Consider the following 26,918-nt stretch of genomic DNA (forward strand, 5'->3'; position numbering starts at 1 on the left):
TTTCACCCCAACACATGGAAAAGGGGATACATTCTACATTGAGGCCTTATATCTTGTTGAACAGTTGCATGGGATTGCCTGATTATAATGCAAATCAGCTGAGTATGCTGCTATTAGCATTTCTGATCCACAGACTGGTTCAGAGGCAATTGCCTGCTAATGAGAACCATCTTAAAAAGGCAAACTCCTAGCTAGGGAAACCATTGTGTATAAGAATTACTTTCTATGGAGAACTCTTTGTTGCAACAGTTATATATCTGCATCTTTCAACAGAGAAGTATTGTACTCCATCAGGTATGTAACCATTTTGTTTCCAACATGGTGGATATGTTTGAATATACTTGGGGTGGGGGGTGGGGGTGGGGATTACATCAGTAAGCCTTTCTTAGAACTGTACAGATAACATGCCATTGATCTGCAACTGTGTAAGGCCTACATAGGATGTAGACTACAGGAAGGGTATAATGCTGTCTGTTAACTAGGAGCACAGGTCTCCTGGAGACTTCCTTTGTTAGCAGATGTAATAATACACAGATGTTTGTTTTGCATTTTATGTTATATATATGTTATGGGGGGTGCTGCTATGGATCACACTACAAGTGGACTCCTGTGTTGGGTGATCATATGTATCTGTCATGGCACAAACAGGAGTAGGTCACTATTGCAACTATCCTAGTTGGTTCCACACCCACTGTGTTGCATATGAGACGTGTAATCAGGTGTGGAATACTGATTGCCTTCCTTTATTGCTGTGCCTGTACGTACTGTACATCGTGACATGTGCTCATATTTTTTTGTATTTCAGGTGATATCATGCATGGCAGATGCTGCCTATCTTTCACTGAGGCTGAAAATGACCTCATAATTGAGACATTAAGACAACACTACCAAGTCCGTCTGTCCAGAGGGAGGGCAAATAGGTAAGAGCGACAAGCCTTATGGGACAAACTGGTCTATAACATAAATGCTGTGGGTCACCAGTATCGCACATATGAGCAGGTGTGACACTGTGCCATAGACATGATCCACTCGGCACTCAGACGGGCAGTGGATGTGGCCAGGGGTCGACAGATCACAGATGGTGGGCCTGCAGCAGAACAACCTCTGTCAGCCACTGAAGAATTCCTGGTGAACCTTGCAACACACGACAGCTCCCAGGCATCCATCACACAATATGTCATGGATGCGAGTGACACCATTTCCACACAAGATGAGCATCCAGATATGCTTATTTGGATCAGCATTGGAATACTCTAGCTCTTATTGTGTCAGGGTGTACATAGTTTTAAGTGGGTGTCAGGTATTTTGTGGGGTCAGAGAAGGTTAGCTGCAGTTTTAAGCTCATGCAGATTGTGATCCACATACCTGTTAACATAGCAGCTACTATAAATAGGAGATATTTGGACATATTACTCATGTTATACTGCAGCATGTGGTGTTGTTTACATTACCTGTCCCTCAAATGTTTTTTGGGACCATCATAAATAGGAAGAGCCCATACCGCTGGTAAGTGCAAAACATTTTTGTCAGAGAAGTAGATTAGATTTACTTCAAGGTATTAGCTACAGTGTCATCCCAGGCCTCCTGGCAGGATTGATGTACTGTACACATGATTGACAAATATACAGGTAGGCTGTGAATGTACACACTTTAAGATCATACCTATGCCTTGTAGGTGTGACCACAGTGATTGATTTCACAGTATAGTCAGGATATTTCAGATGGCCATACCAGTAAACTGTCCAGAGTTCTGCAGAATGACAACAGTCTACATAATTTATGCTTTGCTCATGAGGGTCTAGTTTAAAAATCTGTTATTTTCAAATACTTACAAATTTGTGTTAGAAAATAATGTCCTCCTGTCCTACTATATAAGGTTGTGGGTTATACAAGTGTGTAATAATGACAACATGGTATACAGCTTAACATTCATTGCAACATAGTACTGCAGAGCATAGAAGTTCAGGTATTAATGTAATACTTTTCCGTTTTTATCATAGGTGACCAGGTAAGTTGGTCTTTGTCCCCTTCACAACCTGATGTCAGTGTCTCTTCAGAGTCTGATGATGATGGTGGCCAAAGTGAGGCACAGCTACAGGTTGCAGGGGCTGAATCTGTCACAGAGGTTTGCATCCCTCATTTTCCCTCCTTATCACCATACACAGTCAGTATGCCTATGCATACCCAGTCCTCTGAGGCCACATATATTGGATAGTCGGAGGGTGGGGACATTATACAGGGAAGTGTGGCTACTGTGGCTGCAGTGAGTGTCAACACTGGCCATAGCCAAACAGTTGGCAAGGATTCACACAAGCAGATTGATAGGGGTGCTCGTAGGAATGCCTGCTGTCCCTCCACCACCTTTTGCAGGTGTCTCATCATGTGTCACTCAGTGTATATTTAGGGCAATCATTGAGGCACAGCCATGTTCCAAAAGAAAATTCAGACAAATGCTCAGGGTTATGGATGCAGCACAGTCTGACATCCATGATTTCCTCTACTACATTGCGGATACCCTGGATCAGTTGACTGATGTAGTGGAAGGACATTGGTCTGAGGCAGATCGCACATTATCTGTCCTGGAATGCACATTGTCTGTGATGGAATGCTCCTGTAGTGGCAGTTCATACAGTGCTCCAGAGGGGAGTATGCTGTCCACGCCAAGACATAGCAGGCTATGGGCTCATGGTCCTGGGCATTTCCATGGAGAACACAGTCCCAGCAGACAGCAGTTACCCTCTGGTAGTAGCCCAGCATCTGACCTTGGGCATGAGGGTGCTAGTTCAACTCCTGGCAAAGCCAGTTCTCATGTTCAGGGGTGGAGATAATGAGCTGTCAGCTCTACCATGCATGGCTCAAAGCTGTGCAACATTCACATCTGTAGGGCTAGCACTGTAACATTCACATCTGTAGGGCTAGCACTTTAACATTCACATCTGTAGGGCTAGCACTGCAACATTCACATCTGTAGGGCTAGCACTGTAACATTCACATCTGTAGGGCTAGCACTGCAACATTCACATCTGTAGGGCTAGCACTGCAACATTCACATCTGTAGGGCTAGCACTGTAACATTCACATCTGTAGGGCTAGCACTGCAACATTCACATCTGTAGGGCTAGCACTGCAACATTCACATCTGTAGGGCTAGCACTGTAACATTCACATCTGTAGGGCTAGCACTGTACTTGGCTGTGTTCATGTAGAGACTCACACACCACTGTCACATTCAGGTCACCTAGAGACACACACATCACATTTGCATGGCCCGTCTTGCCTGCTTCCCTTCCTTACTCACACACATGCTTGCCAACCTATTGGGACAGCCTAGGCCTCCTGCACTCCCATACAACACCCTGTGCAGGTAAAGATAACTGTGCCACATCCCTGTCATCCTTCTCATCGATACAAGGAAAAGAAGTTACGTGTCTGATGCACAGTGTGACTATTTAAATTAATATGTATTTATTTCATCCATCATTGTCCTTGACATGCTACTTGTACTGGTCAATTCCAGATATTGTACACTGCCATTTGTAATCAGCAAACCACATTATATTGTGTACGTTACATTGGATGCTGTTGTAATGGCTGTGTAGTCACACAATGAAAGGTGCCTCATAGAACTGTTTACATTTCACTTTCAGGATTGTGTAGGACACACCTATGGGTACCCCTCTACAATAAACCCATTAATGTCAGAGCACTGGATGGAATGACAGCACAGAAGAAAAGTGTCATCAGAAAGGTAAAACAGTATAGTTGCATGGGTCTATAGGTTCATATGTGTATAACAAACTAACAAAAACAAGGGCTTCTTACAGCCTAGCCATGCATCCCTAAACTCTGACAAGTTATGATACCCTTGATAAGTATAAGCAGGGTTTTGGGAGCTAATACAGGGACAAGCCAGAGCTTGTGAGGTGAACAATCTACAGTCTCCCTGTGTCCATTAGAGACATTTGTCCTAAAGCAGTTATCATTGCTGTGTTCCCCATCCTATCATGTAACTTGCACATGATTTGTGGTAGGGCATAACTCTGCTTCACATGGATGTGCAGAATGTTACATATTGGGTGCAGTCTCTGTCTCTCCAGCATGCCCTATTTATACCACAGTCAAGGTGTAGGCATGTAGGACAAGTAATTCTCTTGCTAATCCTTTTTTGGATATGCAGGAGGTACACAGTGGGGTCTGACACCTTCCTGCATGGCAGGCATACACCACCCCTCCAAAGCATGTAGGAGACAGAATATACAGTTATGGCCTTGATGTGGTCTGCATAGGACATGTTATTTACACTATGCAATGGTTTACTGTGTAACATTTATGGATATTAAAATTGTCAGATATGCTTGGTTAGTTGCATACCAAAGGTAGAACTGTACTCAATGATAGGTGTGATGAATGCTGAATACATTAGAACAATGACTTTCTTGGATCTACATGCCATTCCTTTGTTTATAGGTTGCATAACATAGAACAAATCCCCAAATATTACTGACCCATGACAGTCAGAGTCTAGATCACTATCTATGTATCCATAAGTCCCTGACTACTGGGTCAACTGTTGGAGGTGTGCAGTCAATACAATAGTTACCAGAGGTGGATGATTTCCCAGGGGATAGTATTGTTCATTTCTTGGCATTTAGTATTAGTCCATGGCTCTGAAAACAACTGAATGTCTGTGTCAGCTCATCCTAGATAACTTTTGAGTCAGTGTGGGATACAATGACAGCTCCTAATTTGCAATCATCTGCAAATTTAGTCAACCAGAGGCCAATGACAATGGCCGAGACTGCAAAGAAGTAAATGCCTAGAAGTTTAGTCCAAGGAATGAATTGTGAGGGAGTCAACTGGTGACTGGCCTCATTGTAGCAGTGGACTCCGCAATGCTATTGTCCCAGATAATGTTAGTCAGCCACTTGGCTATCCACCAGCTGACATACTTGTTTGCAATTAACCTCTACAGTTTTTCAACAATGCCTGATGGCCTAATAGTGACAAATACCTTGTCAGGCCATGGTAGGTGGAGTGAATCATTTTCCCCTCACCCATTGCCTTTGTTTACTACTCAGTGAGGTCCACCAAGTAGGATAGGCATGATCTGCTCTTGATAAAACCAAACTGGGTTGGTCCAGTGTCTGTAGGTGTACTACATCTTTAATGATCATTTCCGTGATAATTCTTTTCATGGCTTTAAATATCAGACTACTGAGACTTCTGGAGACAGTGCTTGTCACTACATGCTGGTTATCCTGTATGCAAGTCGGTATTGCAGTTAATTCCATCACGGTTTCCAAGAAAATTGTCACCCAAGGTGTCTGAGTCTGTACAAAGCACAGGCAAAGACTGGAAGGGGAAACTACTATGTACACCCTGTAAAGGTAAGGATGGAGTATTTACAGAGTTATTCTGCAGATAGATACTAATACAGCAGTGCGTACTGAAAACAAACAATTACCTTGTGAAAAATGCTGAAAAGAGGGGAGTGCCCGGAATTGTTGGTGCCTGCCTACTAGTACTGCTGGTCTCACCAAAGCCACACTCTGCTGGCATGCAAAGCTCCAATACTTTTACTCTCACCAGAAGCCAAACATTAGTATCAAGCTCAGATGAGATACAGGCCGCAGCCTGTTTGTTGATCCACATAGTTGTCCCATATGATGCAAGGCTCTGTAGGCTTCACAAACCCTTTTCCAGGTAGATGCCCCAATTAGCAGCCAGAGCAATCATTTGACTTTTGCATGTACTATGGCTTGTGCTCTAAGCCTCATAGGATTCGACTAGCATACTGACCTCATAGTGATTAGGAGCACAGCTGCTGCATCATAATACAATGTTCAGTGTCAGGTGACATAGATATCCAAGGCTGCTCTAGAAAGTTCCACAGCAGCAGTGATCCATGTAAGGTATCAATTTTACAACAATTCATGCAGCCACCCTTCAAAAGTGTAATGGTGGACATCTGCATAACATGGGCATGACGCCTAGTGCAGAAAAGTGGTCACCTTTGGCCAATGTGTTTCTCCCTCCCACATGTCCTAGGTATGTCATACTGTACACTGTACATTTATGTTACCAGGACACAATGTTGTGTGCCCACATCATTTCACACAACATCCAATTACTATTTGGTTGCTTGACAGCTATTACAGACTTGCAAGGTGAAAGTAATGACTGCAAAGTTGAAAACATTTTCTGTGCATGCATGGACATCCACATCTTCACTGCAAATAGTGCCTACAGACAGTGTGTTTGAGGCCTCACCCTAACTTAGCTGTAGTTGTACATTGTCACATTTGTAGGTATGCTATTGCGACCCTGCATAAAAAAAGTATTATGGTTAATGCAAGTGCCACATTCCTTATAAAGCATCGTACTCAATCTACCATGTTATGCCACACTGTCAGGTAGTGTTGTACCTTAGGATGACAACATAAAGGTGATAACATGTTAGATTTAAGCATCTGTCAGGCCACTGCCTAACCATGGCCTGTTGTGATGTATACACAATGCAAGAAACTATTGCTAATGGCATTATCACTGACTTAATGACGAGATGTGGAAAGCCCTCCCAGCCTTCTACTCCTACTCCACACAAACACAACAAGCGAGAGATGTGACTATATTAAAAACCTTGCATCCATTCTCTCTCACACACCAGTCAGTACATATGACAATGAGCTGTTTGCAACATGCACACTTCGCCTCCTGCTCCACCCAAATCCACATCACATGCTTACATATGCAGAGGTCCATACCAGACACATAAGTAAACACCAGACACCTCAGAAACCCAAATGCAAGCTCGCTACATATAATTATACCTCTGCAGAACACAGTATACATAATAGCTCATGCATCACAGTCTCGTGGATCAAACGCCTAAGGCAAAACCCTAAATCAAACATATTACTCATAGGTGATTGCATCATGAGACACATGGATGTCCCTCTCACCAGGCTACATAAGGGAAAGATCATGGTCAGCTGTCTGTGAGATGCCAGGATATGCCATATCACACATGTCTCTCACTCAAGTCTGTCAACATCATGTACTGTTATGACTACGTCATAGTTCCTGTTGGTGTGTATGAGTTGAAACATACCTCTCTGGACTGTATGCACAGACATGACCGAGCTTACAGACTATGTGTCTCAGGCAGGTATGCCCTTGGCCTTGAGCTGCATTTTACCCTCATCTAGGATGATGGCTCAATACAAACAGAAAATGATTGACTTCAATAATTGCCTTAGCATGTGGTGTCATTGTAAGAGGATCCACTATCTATCAGCCTGGGATGACCTGCTTAACAGACTTTAATGCATTGCCAGAGATGATCTTCATCTGTCACCCCTGGAATTATGGCTACTGACCAAGAATGTTCCCACCCCCACAGTGCACCTTTTAGATGGTGTCTCAAGAGAAAATTTTCCAAACAACATCACAGTTATGCTGCTAAACACTAGGAATGTCACCACAAAACAACACTCACTGGAAGCTGTCCCCACCTTGGAAGATGCAGACATTTGTGCAGTCACAGATACCTGGGTCAAGGGTGTGGAGAGCACCACATCCATACCAGGCTACACCTCCTTCCATACATTCAGACTTGAAACTTAAAGCATGCAAAGTAATGGGTGCAGTGTATACATATTCATTAAGGATAGATATGCATCCAGATTGGTTAGACAATAAGATTCCCTGGAAAAACTGCAGTTACTATTGACTGCTTGTAGGACACCTAATTAAGCCATTGCCAGCTACAGAAGCAACTCGTTGAATCAGGACACCCACTGTGCTTATATGGATCTACTTGAGTCTATCAAGATACATCAAAACAAGATGGTTTTGGGTGACTTTAACTACCCACCAACTGGCTAGATTACTTGTGCTCAGACTCACTTGCCAAGGGGTTAGTTGACTTCCTTAACTACTATGCCTTAGACCAGTGGGTTGACAGCCACTAAGGGGTGCAAATGTACTGGATGGGGTGCTTAGCAATATGGGTGACCACTGTAGAGCTTCCACTGTGAGGTCCTCCCTGGTGAGATCTGACTAAATAATTGGTCAACGTTCAAAGTAAGTATCATACCTGACACCCTTCCCCTTGCAGCAGATAAAGTAATAAAGTTCAGCATAGCAGATTATAACCTCCTATGGGATGGTATAAATAACTTGACTGCACCCCCCAAGATGGAACAGGCAACTATGTCAAGATCTACACCAATGCTTTATACAATTACCTGTACAACTGCAATGACTCACCTGTACCTGACAGAAGCAAAACAAGCTCCTCATGGCACAGAAAACCTGCCTGGTGGACAACTGCCATTAGCAGGCTTTACAATAAGAGGTAGACATTGGTGTCTAACATTGGGAGGGAGGGAGCTTCCCCTAAAATGGAAGCACTTCCTCCTCAGCTCAAGCAAGCAAATAAGTGCTGTTGTGAAGTCCTGCAAAACAAAATATGGGGCAAAATTAGCCTCTTCTACAAAGGACAACGACAAGGCATTATGTAGTTACACGTGTAATGTAAAAGGAAAGGCACACATTGTTGCCAAACTCATAGTTAATGATACCACATATAATGAACCTCCAGACATAGCTAACCTCTTGGGTGAAAGGTTCTGTGACAACTGCACTCCCTTGTCCCTACCACACATACACCATGGCATCCCTACAATCTAAGAAGGGCTCTACTCTTAGGTTTGTGACCACATATGGCAGGAACCACCACTTGGTAAGAAATGTATTAGATTCCAATTGGAATATACTTTTGGTGCATGAGGAATTGAGAACACTTTTGGGTCCCAAATGCCAAATCTCATTCAGATGGGGCAAAACTCTAGGAGGTCTCTTCTCTCACTACAAACATAAAGAAAGTGGAGGTGCAATATATCAACAAACCACTATAACTGGAGATAAACTTCTGGGTACCTTCCCATGTGGCCATTGTAGCTCCTGTTCACAGGTTAGTAGATTTAAAGAATTCACTAGTGTTAATACAAACAGAGTGTATCAATCGAGGGTGTTCGCCAGTTGTAGTAGTACATGGATTATTTACTTAGCGACGTGTCAATGTAAGGCATTCTATGTGGGCCAGACATCACGATCACTTAGGATATGCATGACAGAACATAAAAGTGATATCAGGAACAAAAAAGAAATCAACACCTTATATAGACATACCATCAAACATGGGAATGCTCATTTTATGTTTATGGTTATTGATAAAATTATGGGGGATAGAAGCAACCAACAAGGTTGGCACACTATTTTGAATCATAAAGAAAAATACTGGATTACCAAACTTGGAGGATTATTTCCACCGGGTCTCAATGACCATTTGTAAAATCACTATTAATATGTTGATCCTCAGTGACTATTAATTTTTAGTGGTGTTCAGGATTTAGTTATACCCATATGGTAATCAACAGGTCATTTGGCATGGACTGTGGGTTATAGGTCCAAGCAAACTACATAAGTCAAATATGGAATAATAAAAAATGGATTTTACTATTTTTTGAGAATTGTTTGGGGACTACTTAGAATCCTGTAACTATTATATATATATTATTACTATTATTATAACTTTTTGTTCTGAAGAAGCCTGGGATTGAACCTAGGGGAAAGCGCTCAACTTGTTACTAATTTTTCTGTTCACTGTGCTGATTTTAACTAGTGGAATACACTACGTGATTTTTACTTTGCTGACTGACTTTGTGGAAGTTTATTTCTCCAATTGGTTATACATCCTCCTTGGAGTGTGTCGATTGGTATCACTGGTCGCACTACTGGTTTTTGCAGATATATATCAGACAGTTATAAGTAAATATGTCATGAACTGTCAGTTCATTTGACTTCAGAGCTGCATGTAGGTGGAATAGGTTCTTCTGAGTTATTGTTTAAATACTTTATTCTACATGTATATTTTTTTTCATATATATACATATATAAGATGTAGTTGTGTGTTTTATACACTGAATTAGTTTATACACATAATATGTCGGAATGTGAGAATAATATACACAGCTTAGATAAACAGGATATGCTAGTATCTTTCATATTCAAATTAAGGGTTATCCTACTTATGTTCTTTATTTGCCAACATTCATATATTCATGTTTTTGGGCATCTCAATATAATGGATTGCATATGTATATTAGAACTGTTTGTTTTTTATTGATTAAGATGTAACTATTATGTGCACTGAAATACTCCATCCACTAGGTTGGGCTATACCATTGTTTCTATTGGTCAGTGATCAATATAAATATTTGAGAGCAATCTGTGTTTTAAAGAGTTTCTTTTAATCCACTGAGGAAGGCTGGATAGCCGAAACCGGTCTGGAGATATTTAATATGTCTACATAATAAAAGTACTATTTGGAATCTATTCTGGTGTTTGGTGTCGAGTATCGTATTTTGCTGGTCGTTGGTATTTACATCCCTACAATCTGTCCCATACCTTGTATCTGTAAAGAACAGGTACTAAAGGGCCTCTCTAAAGTGACAAACACAACATCTATTGCATCTGCCAACATCCCAGGCTACATCCTACATGGGATCCAACATGGATTACTAACACCTTTGGGAACTCTTTGCAATCATAGTGTAACTACCGGCTGCATCTCAGCTGACTGCTGAATGGCCGCTGTTATCCCTTTGCACAAAGCAGTGGCAGCTGGTGACTTCAAATCAAAGGGGGGCAGCAGGAGACAGCTGAATAGGTGAGGCCAATGGGAAGGGGTGCAGCCAACTAGAAAGGGGAGTAGCTATGCTCAAAACCACAAAAAAATGGAACTTTAGTTAAATACGCTGCCCTGGGTGCCAAACTGTCATTATAAGAGTCCAATCAAGACAAAATAAAATGTAGAAGAAAAAAAATATTTCAGTGCATTGGCTGCATAACAGCTTACTTAATATCTAGATGGAAACAAAAAGGTTGTGAGGCATGAAAAAATAAATTACTTTTTAAATACATTACTGGAATGCCAGTCAAAATCAAGTATAAGAAAAACAAGCAGCACTCAACTCAAACCACTTCTCCTTGCACTTCAGTTCTAATTATAATTTATATTCAGCTTTATTAAAGTACCAAGTAACATGCTGAAAGTAGCAGTCTCTGTGATACCCCCACTTGTAAAAATGTTTCTTATCCATAAAAGACCTGCTGCCTGATAACAACTATCTACTTGTTTCATGGGCAAAACATGATCAAAGTAAAAAATGAACAGCAAACAAGAAACAAGCTCAAGATAAATTGCTTAAAGGATTACTGCACAGGTTATGGACCACACATGATAGATTGGCATTCTGTTTAGTTTACGGGTAAAGCCTGCAAAGATGACTGCAAGTCTTCAACAAAAGTAATGAGCTTCTTAAAATAATGTAATCCTGTCCTTTATTACAAATACTGTCATATGCATTTCAATACCCAAGACTTATACCTTATCTAGTTATATAAGTATTGTCTACATGGCAACAACAAAAAGGCTTTCAATGTTGGTAATTCTTTAACAGTATGCTTATTAAAGCTTACTTGCATCTTACAATCTCAGACAAGCTTACCTGATGGTCATAGAAGCACTGCTACTTAAATACAGAGCAACGGGCACTTTCTGAATAATTAAGAACCATAAATCAACAGTATAAAAATATGACAGAAAACCAGAACATTCTGAAAAATCAAGCAAGGACAGATGACTACCTTGGATGGGGGGGGGGGGGTACTCTGTACACTTACACTGCATAACTGCTCTTTGCCTTGCTTGGACACATCCAGAGTCAATACATGGGGGAGTGGGGTGCAACAAGTATGTCACAATTTGAAATGTCTCTGGCTGACTGTGATGGCCCTGACACATTTGTCATATCTCTCAATCTCAGAGCAAGAAATCTGGACAAAGCCATTCATAGAAGTGAGACAAAGGCCCAAAAATAAGGATAATATTTAAATATTTCTCTTATAAACTTTCTAATAGAATAGTAGGTCTTGCATTAGTATGAATTTTCTGCAGGGTATGAAATCTGAAACGCAAATGTCTGTCATTATTTTCTAACTTCAGTCTTTAATGATTTGCCACTAATTTGCCAGAAAACCATAATTTTATGAAAAATGGACAAAAAATATGATGCAAAAATATAAAATAGCCACACAATACAGTTGGGAACCTGTCAAAGAAGGAACACTTTTTTAATATTAGTACTGTTAATTTGAGCAGCTGACAAAATAAACGAATCTACATGCATTTCTGAAATAAAAGTAATCTATAACTCTGATTATTAGTTATTTATTAATGGTAAACCCTTCACATTTTCTTCCAAAACTGCCATTTTGCGGAGGGATTATTAGAGGTTGAGCAACATTTTGAGCCAAAATCAGGGACAGTTGAGAGGTTTGGATATGCCTAATTCTATAAAGCAATTTATTTGCACGTACCTCTCAACCTGTTAATGCAGGAAATCTGGAAAAGGCCAAATATATTGTGGGAACATACAGACAGTCTTAAAATTTGCTCTTGTATAAACTTAGTTGATAGAATAACAGGCCTTGCTTTAGCATGCATTTTTCTGAAGGTTATGATTTCTGACACTCTGTCTGTCATTATTTAGTGACTTAATTCCTAAATGATTTGCCAGAAAACCACACATGTTATGAGAAACAAACCAAAAATAAGAAGCAAAAATCTATTCATTCTGTGAAACACTGGACAGTTGAGAGGTATAGTTCAGCCTTTGAGTCTTTGAGTTTGCCGCCCTTCCCCCTCAAAAAATCATGGTCGAATGGAGCCTCCCCCCTGCAGCCATTCCAATGTCCCATTACTTGGCTATTTCACCCCATTTACCATAAACACTGTAAAGTGCATACTGCTTTACTTCTATGATGATTTGGATTTCATTTGAAGGTTTTATTTTGCATGTTACAGCACAAACACTAAGACATCTGCTAAACAAAGCAATGCAGTCTCACAATGAAAATAGACTTAGCATTAAACCTTCTCTGTCCTTGAAACTCACATTCATTGAAACAGCATTGAAATCCACATCTAAAGAAAATACATTTGGCTAGTATAAAGATTAACTTTGGGCTGTTTTCAAATGATAGGTCCCTTGCACACAAGACATACATGCGTTGTATGATACAACTTCCTGATTGTATTAAATTATATTCCTTGTATAATACAGTACAGTTGTTAGAGGGTGTTTTAAATTTATTGTTTTGAACATTTTAATTTCTTGCCCTCTATGTCTTGAACACATAATATTTGACTTACGATTGGTGACTTGATGATAATACTTTATATAATATATAATATAGACAATATAAACAGTACTCGAGAGAAACTGCAGTGTGTAACCGGTGGATGAACGTGTTACTGTGATGGCTATCTGGTCATCTTCCTTTTATACATACATGCAGAAGGGATAAAAATGGCATATGCCTTTAGAGAATCCATGCTCAGGGGGGATGCATGTTACTCCCCCTTTGAAAAGCAATTGTATCTACAGGCCATCTACTAAAGCCGATACTGGAGCAGAATTATGAGTTACAACAAGATTTCCTCCATGCTGTTGCACAGCTTCACACATTGAAATGACATAAGCACATACTATACACCAAGTATAATACTCACTTCTTTCCCTGCAACTTTAATACATTCATTGTTAATTGTAAAGTGCATTGTCTCTACCAATAACTTACCCACCAGACATTCTGCTATGGCATTGTGCCATACTGCCTGCTGTCACTAGGGTCTTGAGGACAATGGACACTACCCCCCCCCCCCCAGCATAAGGTTATTGCAGCTGAGGACAAAATGATGAATGATTCTCTTTGTCCACAATAAATGTGTAGCACCCATGTATAACCTGAAGCTGAACTGCAGTTCAGCCATGTGGTCCCAAACACATATTCTCACATACATACATATGTTCTGAAGTCTATAAACAAGAATCTAGTAATCTAATAATGCGCAAAGGTTTCTTCACAAACTTCAGACTTGAACCAAAAATGTATTTATTGTTATTCAAAACAAATAGATAGGTAAGTAAATAAATAAATGAGCAAACTTGCAATGGTTGTCCACCTTATAATCTTCTGCAGTCTGAATTTTAAACATATATGGTACTGCAAAACACCTCCTTTGTAGTAATGCATAGAATCATACTGACGCTGGCACCATTTTTTAATATTTTGTGCCCTGGGATTGAGGTGGTAGATTATAGAACAAAAATTTATATAATAGGGTACATGTTGTTGTATCTTTTGGCTTTTCCTGGTTAGGGGTCGTCACAGCGAAACTCCGATCCGCTAATGATTGGCAGCAGATTTTTACATACCGAGTTGCCAGCCCTGACGCACAACCTTCAACAAAGGTACGCCTATTCACACATGTCTCCACACAGAAGACGCTATAGCTGAGAATCGAACAGGACAATGTCTTACTGTGAGGTGACAATGCTACCGCAGCACCACCACCGCAATAGTAGAATAAAACCCTCTGCATATTTTTTTTCCTTTGCAAAGCCTTAGTAATCCATGCATGGAGTGCAAATACAAATGACTACAGCTACAAATGTTATTCACAAATACTATATCAAATGTATCAGAAAAGTAACTCATGGGACTTGAACCTCTGTACTTATAGGTGTTGGAGTGCTTGTGACTACACAAGTCCCATTTCACTGCTGATGTACTTCACCACCATGAATGCAGCAAATTAGCAGTGAGTAAAAACAAAAGCATTTGTGCAGCAGAAAAACCTTGTGGGCAGTGCAGTTTTCTCTGGTGCAAGCATCTCCGCTGTAAGAGCCACATAATTACTCACTGCCCCTAACGTACACATACACAGTGCCATCGTCATGCTCATGTGAGTAGGAACTTTGCAATACCAGGTCCTCTCATTAACACAACATAGTGCTCATCCCATCTACACCACTAATCTTACTAAATAAGATTTTTTTTTTAATTAGATTAACCTTACATTTACCTCACTAAGTAGCTGCTCTGGGTCTAATCAGTGTCTACCTCATCTGGAGTATCAATGTACATGGCACCACACTGTGTAATATGGACACACATATGCCATTCATAATGCTGACAGTGTTCAGCATGCCATAGTCCTTTACTGTAATCCATGTCTATGAATCACAACAATAAATAATAGCATACTAAACATAGTGTGCAAAATGTATTCATGCAGTTCAACAATATAGTTTGTGGACTACCTCACCAGACCCCATATTATTAAAAAAATTGCTTATATTTACTTAATCAAGAAAACTATTCAAGAAAAAAAGACTATCATAATCCAATGACAGAGCAGTTATGATACTTCCTTAATAAGAGGACTGAGGATATTTTTATAAACTATAATTTACTAAAAAAAGTGCATGTTGAACAAATTATTTGAATCTCATACCATTGTTCTGATTTTGTATCTCCTGCTTTGCAATGTCCACATCATCAGGTTTAACTGATGCTCCACACCAGTAAGCACAAGTAAAAGGGAAATACCACGGCTTTGGAATTCCATACTGACCTGGGAATACAAACAATTTTACGATATTAAAAAACAAATGCTACTTTTCACATATTTATGAATCTATATTGAAATCTAGTTACATTTAAAATTTCTTATCCAGTGTACTAGAACCAGTCTGCAAATATTTCAGTTACTCTGAGACATAGCACCTTCATTGGATTTAATGCGGTGTGCGGGTGTGTGTGTGTGAGTGTGTGTGTGTGTGTGTGTGTGTGTGTGTGTGTGTGTGTGTGTGTGTGTGTGTGTATGTCTGCATGTGTGCGTGTGTGTCTATGTGTGTGTGTGTGTGCGCGTGTGTGCGTGTGTGCGTGTGTGTGTGTGTGTGTGCGTGTGCGTGTGCATGTGTGTGCTTGTGTGTGTGTGTGTGTGTGTGTGTTTGTGTGTGTGTGTGTGTGTGTGTGTGTGTGTGTGCACGCATGTGTATGTGTTTATATCTCTGTCTATATATCTATCTCCCTATTTATGATTATTTCCTCAAATACTGAACACTTCAAACAGCAAACAGAAAAATGAGTGATCATTTTAGATAGAATCTAAAATGATCAGAAATTACAAATAGCTATAATAATATTTATATATTTTTAATCATCATCGATACTCTTTTTCATTTTTTTACATGGTGTGTGTCACCATCTCTCTCTGTTCAGAACTACACTTCTACCTTCTTCATCTCACCAGCTGCCAGAGATGAGTGAGCATTCTGGAGAATGAATTGACAGACTCTCCAACAGGCTACCAATCCATGCGAAACAGATCACCTCAATAACACTGTTCAAGAGGAACCTGGATGAGTGGATGGGGCACCATAAATTCTTACCAGGGATAATGTCCACAATCCTCCTGGACATGGGCAGTCATTACTAAATGCAGTCTTGGCTATTGACTAGCATTTCCATGGTATTACATTGGGATGAAACAGCCTGGATTAAAATGACCTCTGGGTCAACCTGTATTTATACAGTTCCACAGATACACATTTATGTAGGCATACATATATATATATATATATATATATATATATATATATATATATATATATATATACGTATTCACATAGAAATAGAAAACAACAGCATCGGTGAGCTGGATCACCAAAATGGATGCACAATAAATGAAATCCGAATGTAAAAAGTAACAAAATTGTAACACCAAAAACATTATATATTTAGCCAAATGCATGTCATTCGCCAGTTTTTATATAGGAAAAACAGAACACCAATTCAAAAAGTGGATCTATGACCATTTGTACTGTATAAGGACCAAGGACATGAACAATGCATTAAGTAGGCATATTTTTGATAGGGGAGAAACTCACTAGTTCAAATTTGGTATTATAGACCAGTTAAAAATGGATTTGAGAGGGGGTAATTTTAGAGCATTACTGAATAAGAAAGAAACAATATGGCAAATTATAACAGATACAGGAAGGACACCAGGACTTAATGACTTCATATCTATTAAACCAATATTAGAATTACGTTAGTATCAATTATTTACTATGATCACCAATAACTATGTATAGTAAGCTTCTGTACCAAAGCAGTATATGGTGAATCGACACACAGTATTATTTTATAGTGGTGCATAACATCTATATTAGGAATTTATAACAGTGTGTTAATTTATATACACCTTAGATATATTTGTATATCTTATTCAGAACATACTATAATATATATAAATATAAGGATTAGGAAATAAGATATTTTAAGTATGTTTTTATGTTTTCAGATTTCACTAGTACAGGTCCAATAGCCTTACTGAGTATACATGTTTTTATTTAGAAGGAGTGTTACTTTAAATTACAAATGGTAACAAGGTGGAGTTTGGCGCCAAAAAGTTTTTAAATACTTTGTGTATTTTGTAAAATGGTATTCTGAAGAAGTCCACATGCAGTGGATGAAAACGCTCAATGTTTGTTATATAACCACGGCCCATTAAAGAAGTTTGTTACTTTTTACATTCGGATTTCATTTATTGTGCATCCGTTTTGGTGATCCAGCTCACCGGTGCTGTTGTTTTCTGTTGTCGTTTGCTGGCAGTTTGATTCACATAGAAATAACATGATTTTTGTCTCTGGTAACATGCTCACCTTTGAATACAGAGGAAAGAGTTGAGTGAGCATTCTGAAGTATGAAATGACAGACTCTCCAACTGGTGTGAATAACACCTTGTCTAAAATGTGATACATTATTAAATGACATTAAGAAGTAGCAATCAGTAAATTTTGACTTGACAATGAAGCAGTGCTTATCAAAATCAGCTGTTTCACTATGAAATCATTTTTGCATGGAGTGAAAGTGCCCCTTCGCCCTTTGATATGCACCATGCTCCACCTACTTAACTATACCAACAGAAAGATCACTGTATTACAGAAAAATCTGAACACTCAACATATTGCATCATAACAAAGCAAACAAATAACATAGCGCATTAGTGCTTGTACAGCACATTAGAGTTTTTATCACAAATGACTTGAAATTAAATCTGGCACTTCTGTGCTCTCCAAAGACTTGTTTTCTTTCTAATATCTTTGCCACTTTCTTCTGAAGTCACATCATGTGTTACAGCAGCAGGCCTTGCCTAAGAAGACAACAAGAGCTAACAACCTGTTGGAGGAAGAAATGACTTCTACAGAGATACATATCAATACAGTAAACTTTCAGTTAACAGGCACTCATGGATTGGTAGATGCCGGATAACTGTAGTTTCTGGTTGCTTGAGAGTTACTATTAACAATAGGCCTGGCTAATCCTGTACCTTATACTATTTGTTTGTTTTGACTTCTGTCCAGATTGGGGACAGATGGAATTTATTCCTATCTTCCTTTTTAAAACTCTAAAACTCTAAAAACACGAGGTATGTTTCTCCGGGGGAATACAGAAAGTGCAAGACATGAAAATTGTACTGTATTTCTTCGGTATTTGTTTGCCGGTTGCTTGAGTTCCAGTTAACCAAGAGTTTACTGTACCTTTCCCAGAAGTAGACAGAGGTCTGAATCATTAGGAAAAAGTAATCTCCTGGGTAAATTGGTAAATTGGCAAAGTATAGGTAAGTGACACATACGAAGAGGAATAGCTATAGGGCAGTGGTAGTCAGAGGAACATAAGGGCATTTCAGAATTGCAGTCCAAAGAACATTTCTGCAATTAAGGCACTGACTATAGCTATTGTGCAGTGTGTTCTTCTTCCAGCAAGTACAGCCTAGTGCAGGCAGAAAATAGTGCACTGTGGTGTAGGGCAGGTGGAAGGAACATTATTCAGCTTGCAGAGAAGCTGGTCACCATGCTAGCAGAAAGGGGACACAGATGTAGATCACAAATGGAAACAACAAGCCACCTGAAACACATAAAAAAGAACATGGCTTTCTTACTAGAAAAATCAAAGAATTAGAAAACTTGAACTATTCTGAAAGGCTTGAAAAAATGTTACTGTATCCTTCATCTTACAGACTTCATATTGTTAGCTTCTACTTAATAACTGTGTCAATGCGTGAGCCATTTCTATCAAATGCCTATGCCTGTAAGCACCACTCTGCGTGGCAACTTCAGATTGTCAAGGCTAATTCCAAAACTGAATATCAGTGAGAAACGAAAATATGGTACTGCACTATATAATTTCTTGAACGATTATAAAATAAGCATATTGCAATCAGAAAAAGACACCATTAATTTACTAATATATATATATATATATATATATAATATATATATATGTGTGTGTGTGTGTGTGTGTGTGTGTGTGTGTGTGTGTGTGTGTGTGTGTGTGTGTATGTGTGCGTGAGTGTGTGTGTGTCTTTGTGCACACAGACTCATATATATATATATATATATATATATATATATATATATATATATATATATATATATATATTTATATATATATATATATATATATATATATATATATATATATATATATTTATATCTATAAATATATAAATAACATTGTATAAGCAATGGCATACAATGGTGATGTTTTAGGGTACAGGCTATTCCAGGGAGATCTTAAACGAATTTTTAACTGAAGTTATTACTTAGAGGGAACATGGATATTTTAAAGCTATCCTAGGAGTGGAAAGAAATGGAGTGGTATCTCATCCAAATATTGAATCCAGCAGTATTGGACTACCTCCATCACCTGGTACAGGTGTGGGGGATATTGCTGAGGAATGGGTGAGTGGTGCTGAGAACAGTTATGAAACCAGTTTTATTACTATGTATTTTAGTGGCATCCAAACCTTGGAATGGATTCTTAATAAGAACTGTGTCATTTTAATGGAGAACAATTTATTCTGAGTTAAAATAGGGCAACAACCTGTTGTGGTTTATCGCAGAGTGAAAAATTTGAAATCTATTTTGGAAAGGAAGGAATATGCTGTAAGTAAAAGTAAATTTTATAAGGGCTTGAATAAATGTAGTAGTTGTCATTTTTGTAAATGTGTTGAGGAAGGGAAAGACTTTATGATTCATGGCAACCAATTTAAGATACTTGGAAATTTTAATTGTGAATCTAAGGGGGTAGTCCATTTGGCTCAATGTAAAGAGTGCGCCTGTTTTAATGTAGGGAAGACAGCCCGCAAAGTGAAAGAACGTGTTTACAAACATGAGTATAATATCAAAAAATGCATTATAATAAATGCCCTTGTTAAACATGTTTGATTTTTCAGGAGATCATTTTTAAGTATGCAGTTATTGACCAGGTCAATTTAGGCTATAGGGGTGGAACTAGTAGCCTACTAGTGGAGAAGAAGGAAATGTCATATCAAATGGTATTGGATGCTAGTAAATGGCCTGGACGCAATGAATATATTTCTATTACTTGTATTTTAAAACTTAAAGCACTGAACCAATAAAAGGAATAATTTTATTTAATTTTTATTTTAACTAATTTTACACTTATTTATATTTGTATTTATATACCATGACCTTAAGAAGTATATGGATTATATGTACATATTTATCTATTTCATGCAACCAGTAACCAGACTAACTTGATTGTACTTTTTCTCATTTCATCTTGGAAGCTAAACAGGATCTGCGTTGGTTAGCACTTGGATGGAAGACTGTCTGGGAATATCAGTTGCTGTAGGCTTAAGTATTTAACAATTACAATCACCAGACTGAACAAGGAGAAAATTACAGTCAGCTGCCTGTCAGGTGCCAGGATCCACCACATAACACATGCACTCAAGCCACTCAACAACAAGTACAAATATGACTCTGTCATTGTCCATGTTGGAGTGAATGACTAGAGGTGTACCTCCCTGGACTACATGAAAAGAGACATGGAAGAGCTCTCAGATCATGTGACCCAGGCAGGTATGACCCTAGACCTGAGTAGCATCCTGCCTTCACCCAGAATGATACCACCGTATAAGGACAAAATGATTGACTTCAACAATTGGCTAAGCTTCTGGTGTCATTCAAAGGGGATCCAGTATCTGTCTGCCTGGGACAACATGATTGACAGACCACAATGCTTTGCCAGAGATGGTCTGTATCTGTTGCCCCTGGGATTCAGGTTACTGGCTAAGGCTCTTGCCACCCCTATAGCACCTTTTTTAGGCAAAGTTCAAAGGACAACACCACCACAACAGGTACAAGCATGCAAAATCTGAAGGTAATGCTACTCATTCCTAAAAGTCTAAACCTCAAAATGCACTCTCTTGAGGCACTCCTAAAAATGGAGAACATCAATATCTGTGCAGTAACTGAAACCTGGTTCAAGGCTCCAGAGCACACCCCTGCAATACCAGGCTACAACTCTTACCACACTTTTTGGCCACCAAACCAGGACCAAAACACTAAAGGTGGAAGAGTATTCATATTCACCAAGGATATTCACAACACCAGGCTAGTTGCCCAACACAATGCGTCTGAAATTCTCCAGGTGAAACTAACACTAGGTAACACTGCAATCCAAATTGTAACTTGTTACAGATCCCCCACCATGCCCCAAGATTTTCACTACACCTGTCTAAACATACTGAAAAATATTAAGATACAACCAAACACCATAATACTGGGTCATTTCAACTACCCTGCCATTAACTGGGAAAACTACTTGTGTGCCAACACCTTTGCCCAATGGTTCTTGGAATTCATAAATTCCAACTCCCTGGATCAACTAATCTATGGTTCCACCAGGGGCTCCAATATCTTAAACGTGGTCATTACCAACATGGTAAATCAGTGCTCCACACATATGGTCACCCCCTCATTGGTCAGGTCTGCCCATAAACTAATCACCCTTGACATCCACATCCCACCCCCACTCCCCAGTAAGGAAACCTCAGTAAAAACTTCTCCAAAGCCAACTTCATGCTACTCAAGTCAGAAGTGATAAACTTCATGACACCCATACAGACAGGAGCTGAAAGTTTGACTGCTGAATCCTACACTAAGGCACTGTACAAGCACATCCACTTGTGCATGAATTGTGCCATTCCCAATAGAACCAAGACACTCTCCTCCAAAAAAGGAAGCCAGTCTGCTGGTCCCTTGCCATAAACAAACTTTACAACAAAAAGAAGAAACTGTTGCAGAAAAGAGAAAAATCCCAGGATGCAAAAAACTCCCTTACCAGCCTCAGTAAGAAACTGAGATCCCTCATAAAATCCTCCAAAGCTAGTTATGAAAACAAAATTGCCAAAGATTCCAAAGACAACCACAAGGCATTGTATAGCTATGTCAAGAATCTAAATGGCAATGCTCAGATTGACTCTGACCTACAACAGAATGACATTAAATATACTGATCCCAAGGATATTGTCAATATCCTGGCAGATCAATTCAGTGCAAACTTCACCCCCATCTCACCCCCTAAAGGGCCCATCTCAATACCGAAAGATTGCCAAACTCCGGTAATAACGGCCACACAGGTAAAAAACGCACTCTCCAAAGCTAAGACTACAGCAACCATGGGACCAGACGACATCCCAGGTTGTGTACTACATGAACTACAAAATGAACTGGCACCTCACCTAAGTGTCATGTTTAATCATAGCCTCACCTCAGGCTTCATGCCCACTGAGTGGCACACAGCTAAAGTTATCCCACTGCACAAGGGGGGGAAATCCAACTTGGATCCCAGGAACTACTGCCCCATCAGTCTGTTGAGCCTGATCTGCAAGGCCATTGAACGTATTATTATGGAACTTATAAATGAAGACATTGGCAACCTTCAAACACTGAGACCCCATGCAGTTTGGGTTCGTGAAGGGCCGATCTTGTCTCCTGATCCTGATTGACTTCTTCGAATCAATCTCCAGAGATGTGGACAAGAGTAAGGTGGTCCACACAGCCTATGTGGACCTCACTAAGACCTTCGACACCATCCCCCACTCTGGAATCCTAGATAAACTTACAAAGCTGGGCATTAATCCCTACGTCACTCGATGGGCTCCCAACTGGCTTACTGACAGAACCCACACTGAAAAAGTAGCTGACTCCAAATCCAGCTCCAGACAAGTGACAAGTGGAGTACCTCAGGGTTCAGTCCTGGGACCGCTCTTGTTTGGCATTTGCTTCTCTGAAGTACAGGCCAACACTAAGGGACTCTGGCTAACAAAGTTCAAAGATGACTGCAAACTGGGAGCCATTATTGAATCCCCAAATTATGTGGATATTCTACAAAAGGGTCTTACAGAAACAGATGCTTGGTTCCAGAACCATAGGCTCAAGCTTAATGCCAAGAAATATATAGTTATCCCCTTTGGGAAAAAAACATGTACCCGTGAATTACCACATAGGTGGCAGTACACTAAACAGCAAAAGTGTGATAAGAGACTTAGGGACACAGGTGGACAGTGGTCTCACCTTCGATAACCACATCGCCACAACAGTCAGGAAATCCTTCTATGTGGCACACCTCATCACTAAGGGCTTTTCATCCAAAAAAAAGGAAATCATTGTCCCACTGTACTCGTCACTCATTAGACCCATTATAGAATGCAATGCCCCGTTTGGTATGTACCTCTCAAGACATCTGCAACAACTGGAAAGGCTGCAGAAATACCTCACTAAAAGAATCACAGGCCTAAAGCAGATGCCCTATGCTGACCATCTAAAAAAACTACACCTATACGCTGTCGCATATCATCTACTCAGAGGCGTTCTCTGCTTAACATACAAGGCCATTTCAAACCCAGAGCTGTTGGACATGCTACACTTAAAGAAATCCCAATCCCACAGAGACACATGCTCCAGGGATCTAAACCTCATCATCACAATGAACACAACATGCTGGAGGGATAGGTTCCTGACCCAGAGACTCCCCAGACTCTGCAATAGACTGCCCATACATGTCAAGCAGAGCACCTCTTTGGCCCTCTTCAAAAGAAACCTTGATGATTGGATGGGAGATAGGAAATTCACCCTGGGGATCTCGTCAGTCACCCTGCTAGACAGGGTTCCAGGGAAGTAAGTACTGTGGGAAGAAATAGCCAGGGAATTGTTATGGCTAGGCTTGTATAGGCCCTAGGGCCAATAGCCTAGTACCAACCTATGAACCTATGAACCTATAAACCTTCAAGAATTTATAAATAATTAAGTATTTCTAAAGCCCTTTAATTGGCTATTTAGATTTTTAGGCCTCTTATTAGATATGAGTTGTGTGTTCCTGTATTGGTGTTATGTATTTTATATGCTATATTTATATATTTTAGATATTTTTGTATGGTTATTATTGGATAAAAGGAATGTGCTGCTTTAATGGAGTGTGTGTGTGTGTGTGTGTGTGTGTGTGTGTGTGTGTGTGTGTGTGTGTGTGTGTGTGTGTGTGTGTGTGTGTGGCTTGGCCAACGGGGTTGCTTTTGAGTGTATTTAAACAGGACAAACATGTATAGGATTATCTGATGAAGTTCATAAGAAGTGACAAAAGTGCTAATCTTTTTTATTTTGTGTTTTTTAAAGTTCAATAAATTGTAGTTTTACTGTCAATCCACCTGAGCCAGCTTTTGTTTGGACTTGTTTGTACATGGTCTTTATGTTTAGTTTAAAGAAAAAAAGAGTGTTCACTCTGATTAACGCTATATCTATATCTATTAATATTTCTCTCTTCTGATTATTTTCTAAACAATCAGCGTGTCTTACTTATGCATAGTTCTGCCTATCAGTTAGATATAGATGAAAATGCATTTTCTAATTCAGCCTCCAGAACATGGAATTATTTGCCAGAAAAACTAAGAAAAAATAGCACTTTTCCAGAATTTCACAAAATGCTTAAAAATCCGTCCACATGTAAAAGACATCTCCAGAAATCACATGTGATGAGGGGGATTCAGAAAATTGTGTGAAGGGGTAAATCAAGTCTGAAAATAGGGACATACCTCAACAAAATAGGGACATCATAAATTAGGCTTGAAAATATGGACAGTTGGGTCTTTAATGTTGTTTATACACTTTTCTATATTCACTTGCTTTTGCATCTGGCCTAAGGAATGGCTGAAAGGGATCTTGTATCAGTTAATTTGCCTGGTTAAAAAACGCACACACAAAAAAAAAAACAACAGAAATGGAGAAGACACAGTGCCTAGTAATGGGAAAAAGAAAAAAGCTGACCTCAGTCAGAAAAAAGAAATGATTACAGGAAAGACAGGATGACTGTGATATATTCAAAGATGGAAGGAACAGAGAAAGACATGAGGAGGGTCCTAGTAAAGGTAGCGCTTGTAGGAGGAATGACAGGGTAAGGCAAGCAGATATAAGCCATGTAAGAAGTGCATCTGTTTCTACTTTAAAAGGACTGAGAATCCACAGATAAAGACTATCTATATGCTGCTTTAAGTTTCATGCGAATATGATTTGGTGAAGGAGAGAATAAGGAAAGTAGAAGTAAGAAAAGATTTATAATAATGGTATATGTCAGTCTCCAGAAGTATTCCAGAGTGTTCCAAAACCTTGATCTGAGAATAAAAATGCAAGAGCTGAGATTATGAAAAGGAAAAGGTTTTCCAAAGCGTATGCAAGAAAATATCATGAAAGGAAGGATTCCTGTCAGAGCACTATGCAGAGGAGATGAACTACCGGGAGTAAAAGTGAGAACATACTGTCAAACATACTGACTAATATAAGTCTGGCAGTTAGTGCAAGAGGATTAAGACCATGAGCTGTTAATGAGCTACTTCCTGATGTCCAAGGTTTGAAACCCTCAACCTCCATTTGCCTTTTGTGTGACTTGAAGCAAGTCATTTAAGCAGGTTGTGCTCTGGGGCAATTTGGAAATTAGGCTGAGCTCCTAATGGACTCAAGGCTGTATAACTAGTAACTACCCAAGAACAGTGGCCACTCTGCATTATTATGTACAACTGGAAAAAGGTGACAAAACTAAAAACCCAAATTATAGCATATAGTAATATACCAAACTCCTGAAAAATCAGGGAGATAGTATCTAATGGCATGAGAGACTTGAAAACAACTGAAGAACTAAACTGACCTTGAGAGAGAGAATTAACAGTAGCCTATGGAGGCAATGTGAAATAATTAAAAGAAAAAAATAAGGAATTCCCATTACGCTGATGGTAGAGGTGGATGAAACAATAACATAAGAAGGGATGATTTATAAGAAGTAGAATGGGTTAGGAGAGGTATGCAATCACGAACATTAAGTATGTGAAATACAAGTTATTCTGGTTAGAAAGAGAAAGGATGGGAAGTATTCTAACTGGCATAAAATGGAAGGTGAAACATCCTCTTTTGATAGATAGTGTAACAGAGGAAGGCAAGAAAAAAATGAACAAATTAATGAAAAAGGCTAAACTAAAGGAACTAAATCAAAGTGAGGGGAGAGTCCTTGTATGATACAAAGTAGACAGAAGTGGGTGAGAGCTTAACTGGTACGATTATTAACCAGAAGAATATAGAGAATGGATTACTGATACTCAGAAGGGACAGGCACAGGGACCAGATGTCAGTGCTCCTATAATACTTAAAAAACAGTGTTGACTGTTAATAGACGAACAAATGGCACTGATCAAAAGACCTTTGGCCAACTCAAAGAATGGTGAGCATTTACAAGGGGGAACAAAAAGTAACCCACAGAACTATTTACCTTCGAGTATGTACTGAGTAGGGGGGACTATCATATAAAAATTATGAGAAAAAAGACTTGGCAGAAGCTTAGAGAGTAACAACTTTCAGGACAAAAACAGTCAAGTCTGCAGCAAAATATTTCTGCCAAATGAAGGCAAAGCTCTTGAACAGAGTCATGACAAAAGTAGATTCAGACCAACTAGAGAATAACCTGCACCTTTTGTTCTACTCAAGGGGTTGGTAAGCAGATTGAATGGTTTTGGAGTAGAATTTATAGTATTTATAGTATTTAAAATGGTGGCTACAGTGGGGGATATTTAAGGCAGCTAGGAA

General features: G+C 39.3%; 1 protein-coding gene across 1 annotated transcript in view; it reads right to left on the reverse strand.

The window, feature by feature from the left end:
* Window positions 1-26,918, reverse strand: part of LOC122792759 (phospholipid-transporting ATPase ABCA1-like) — a 2,266,772-nt gene that overhangs the window by 1,451,181 nt on the left and 788,673 nt on the right. The window contains exon 16 of the mRNA XM_044060333.1: window positions 15,431-15,550. Coding sequence (XP_043916268.1) covers window positions 15,431-15,550 — 120 coding nt within the window. The remainder of the gene's footprint in view (window positions 1-15,430; window positions 15,551-26,918) is intronic.

Source organism: Protopterus annectens, chromosome 2.part0 (genome assembly GCF_019279795.1).
Source record: "Protopterus annectens isolate FY-2018-M chromosome 2.part0, PAN1.0, whole genome shotgun sequence".
Classification (NCBI taxonomy): Eukaryota; Metazoa; Chordata; order Ceratodontiformes; family Protopteridae; genus Protopterus; species Protopterus annectens.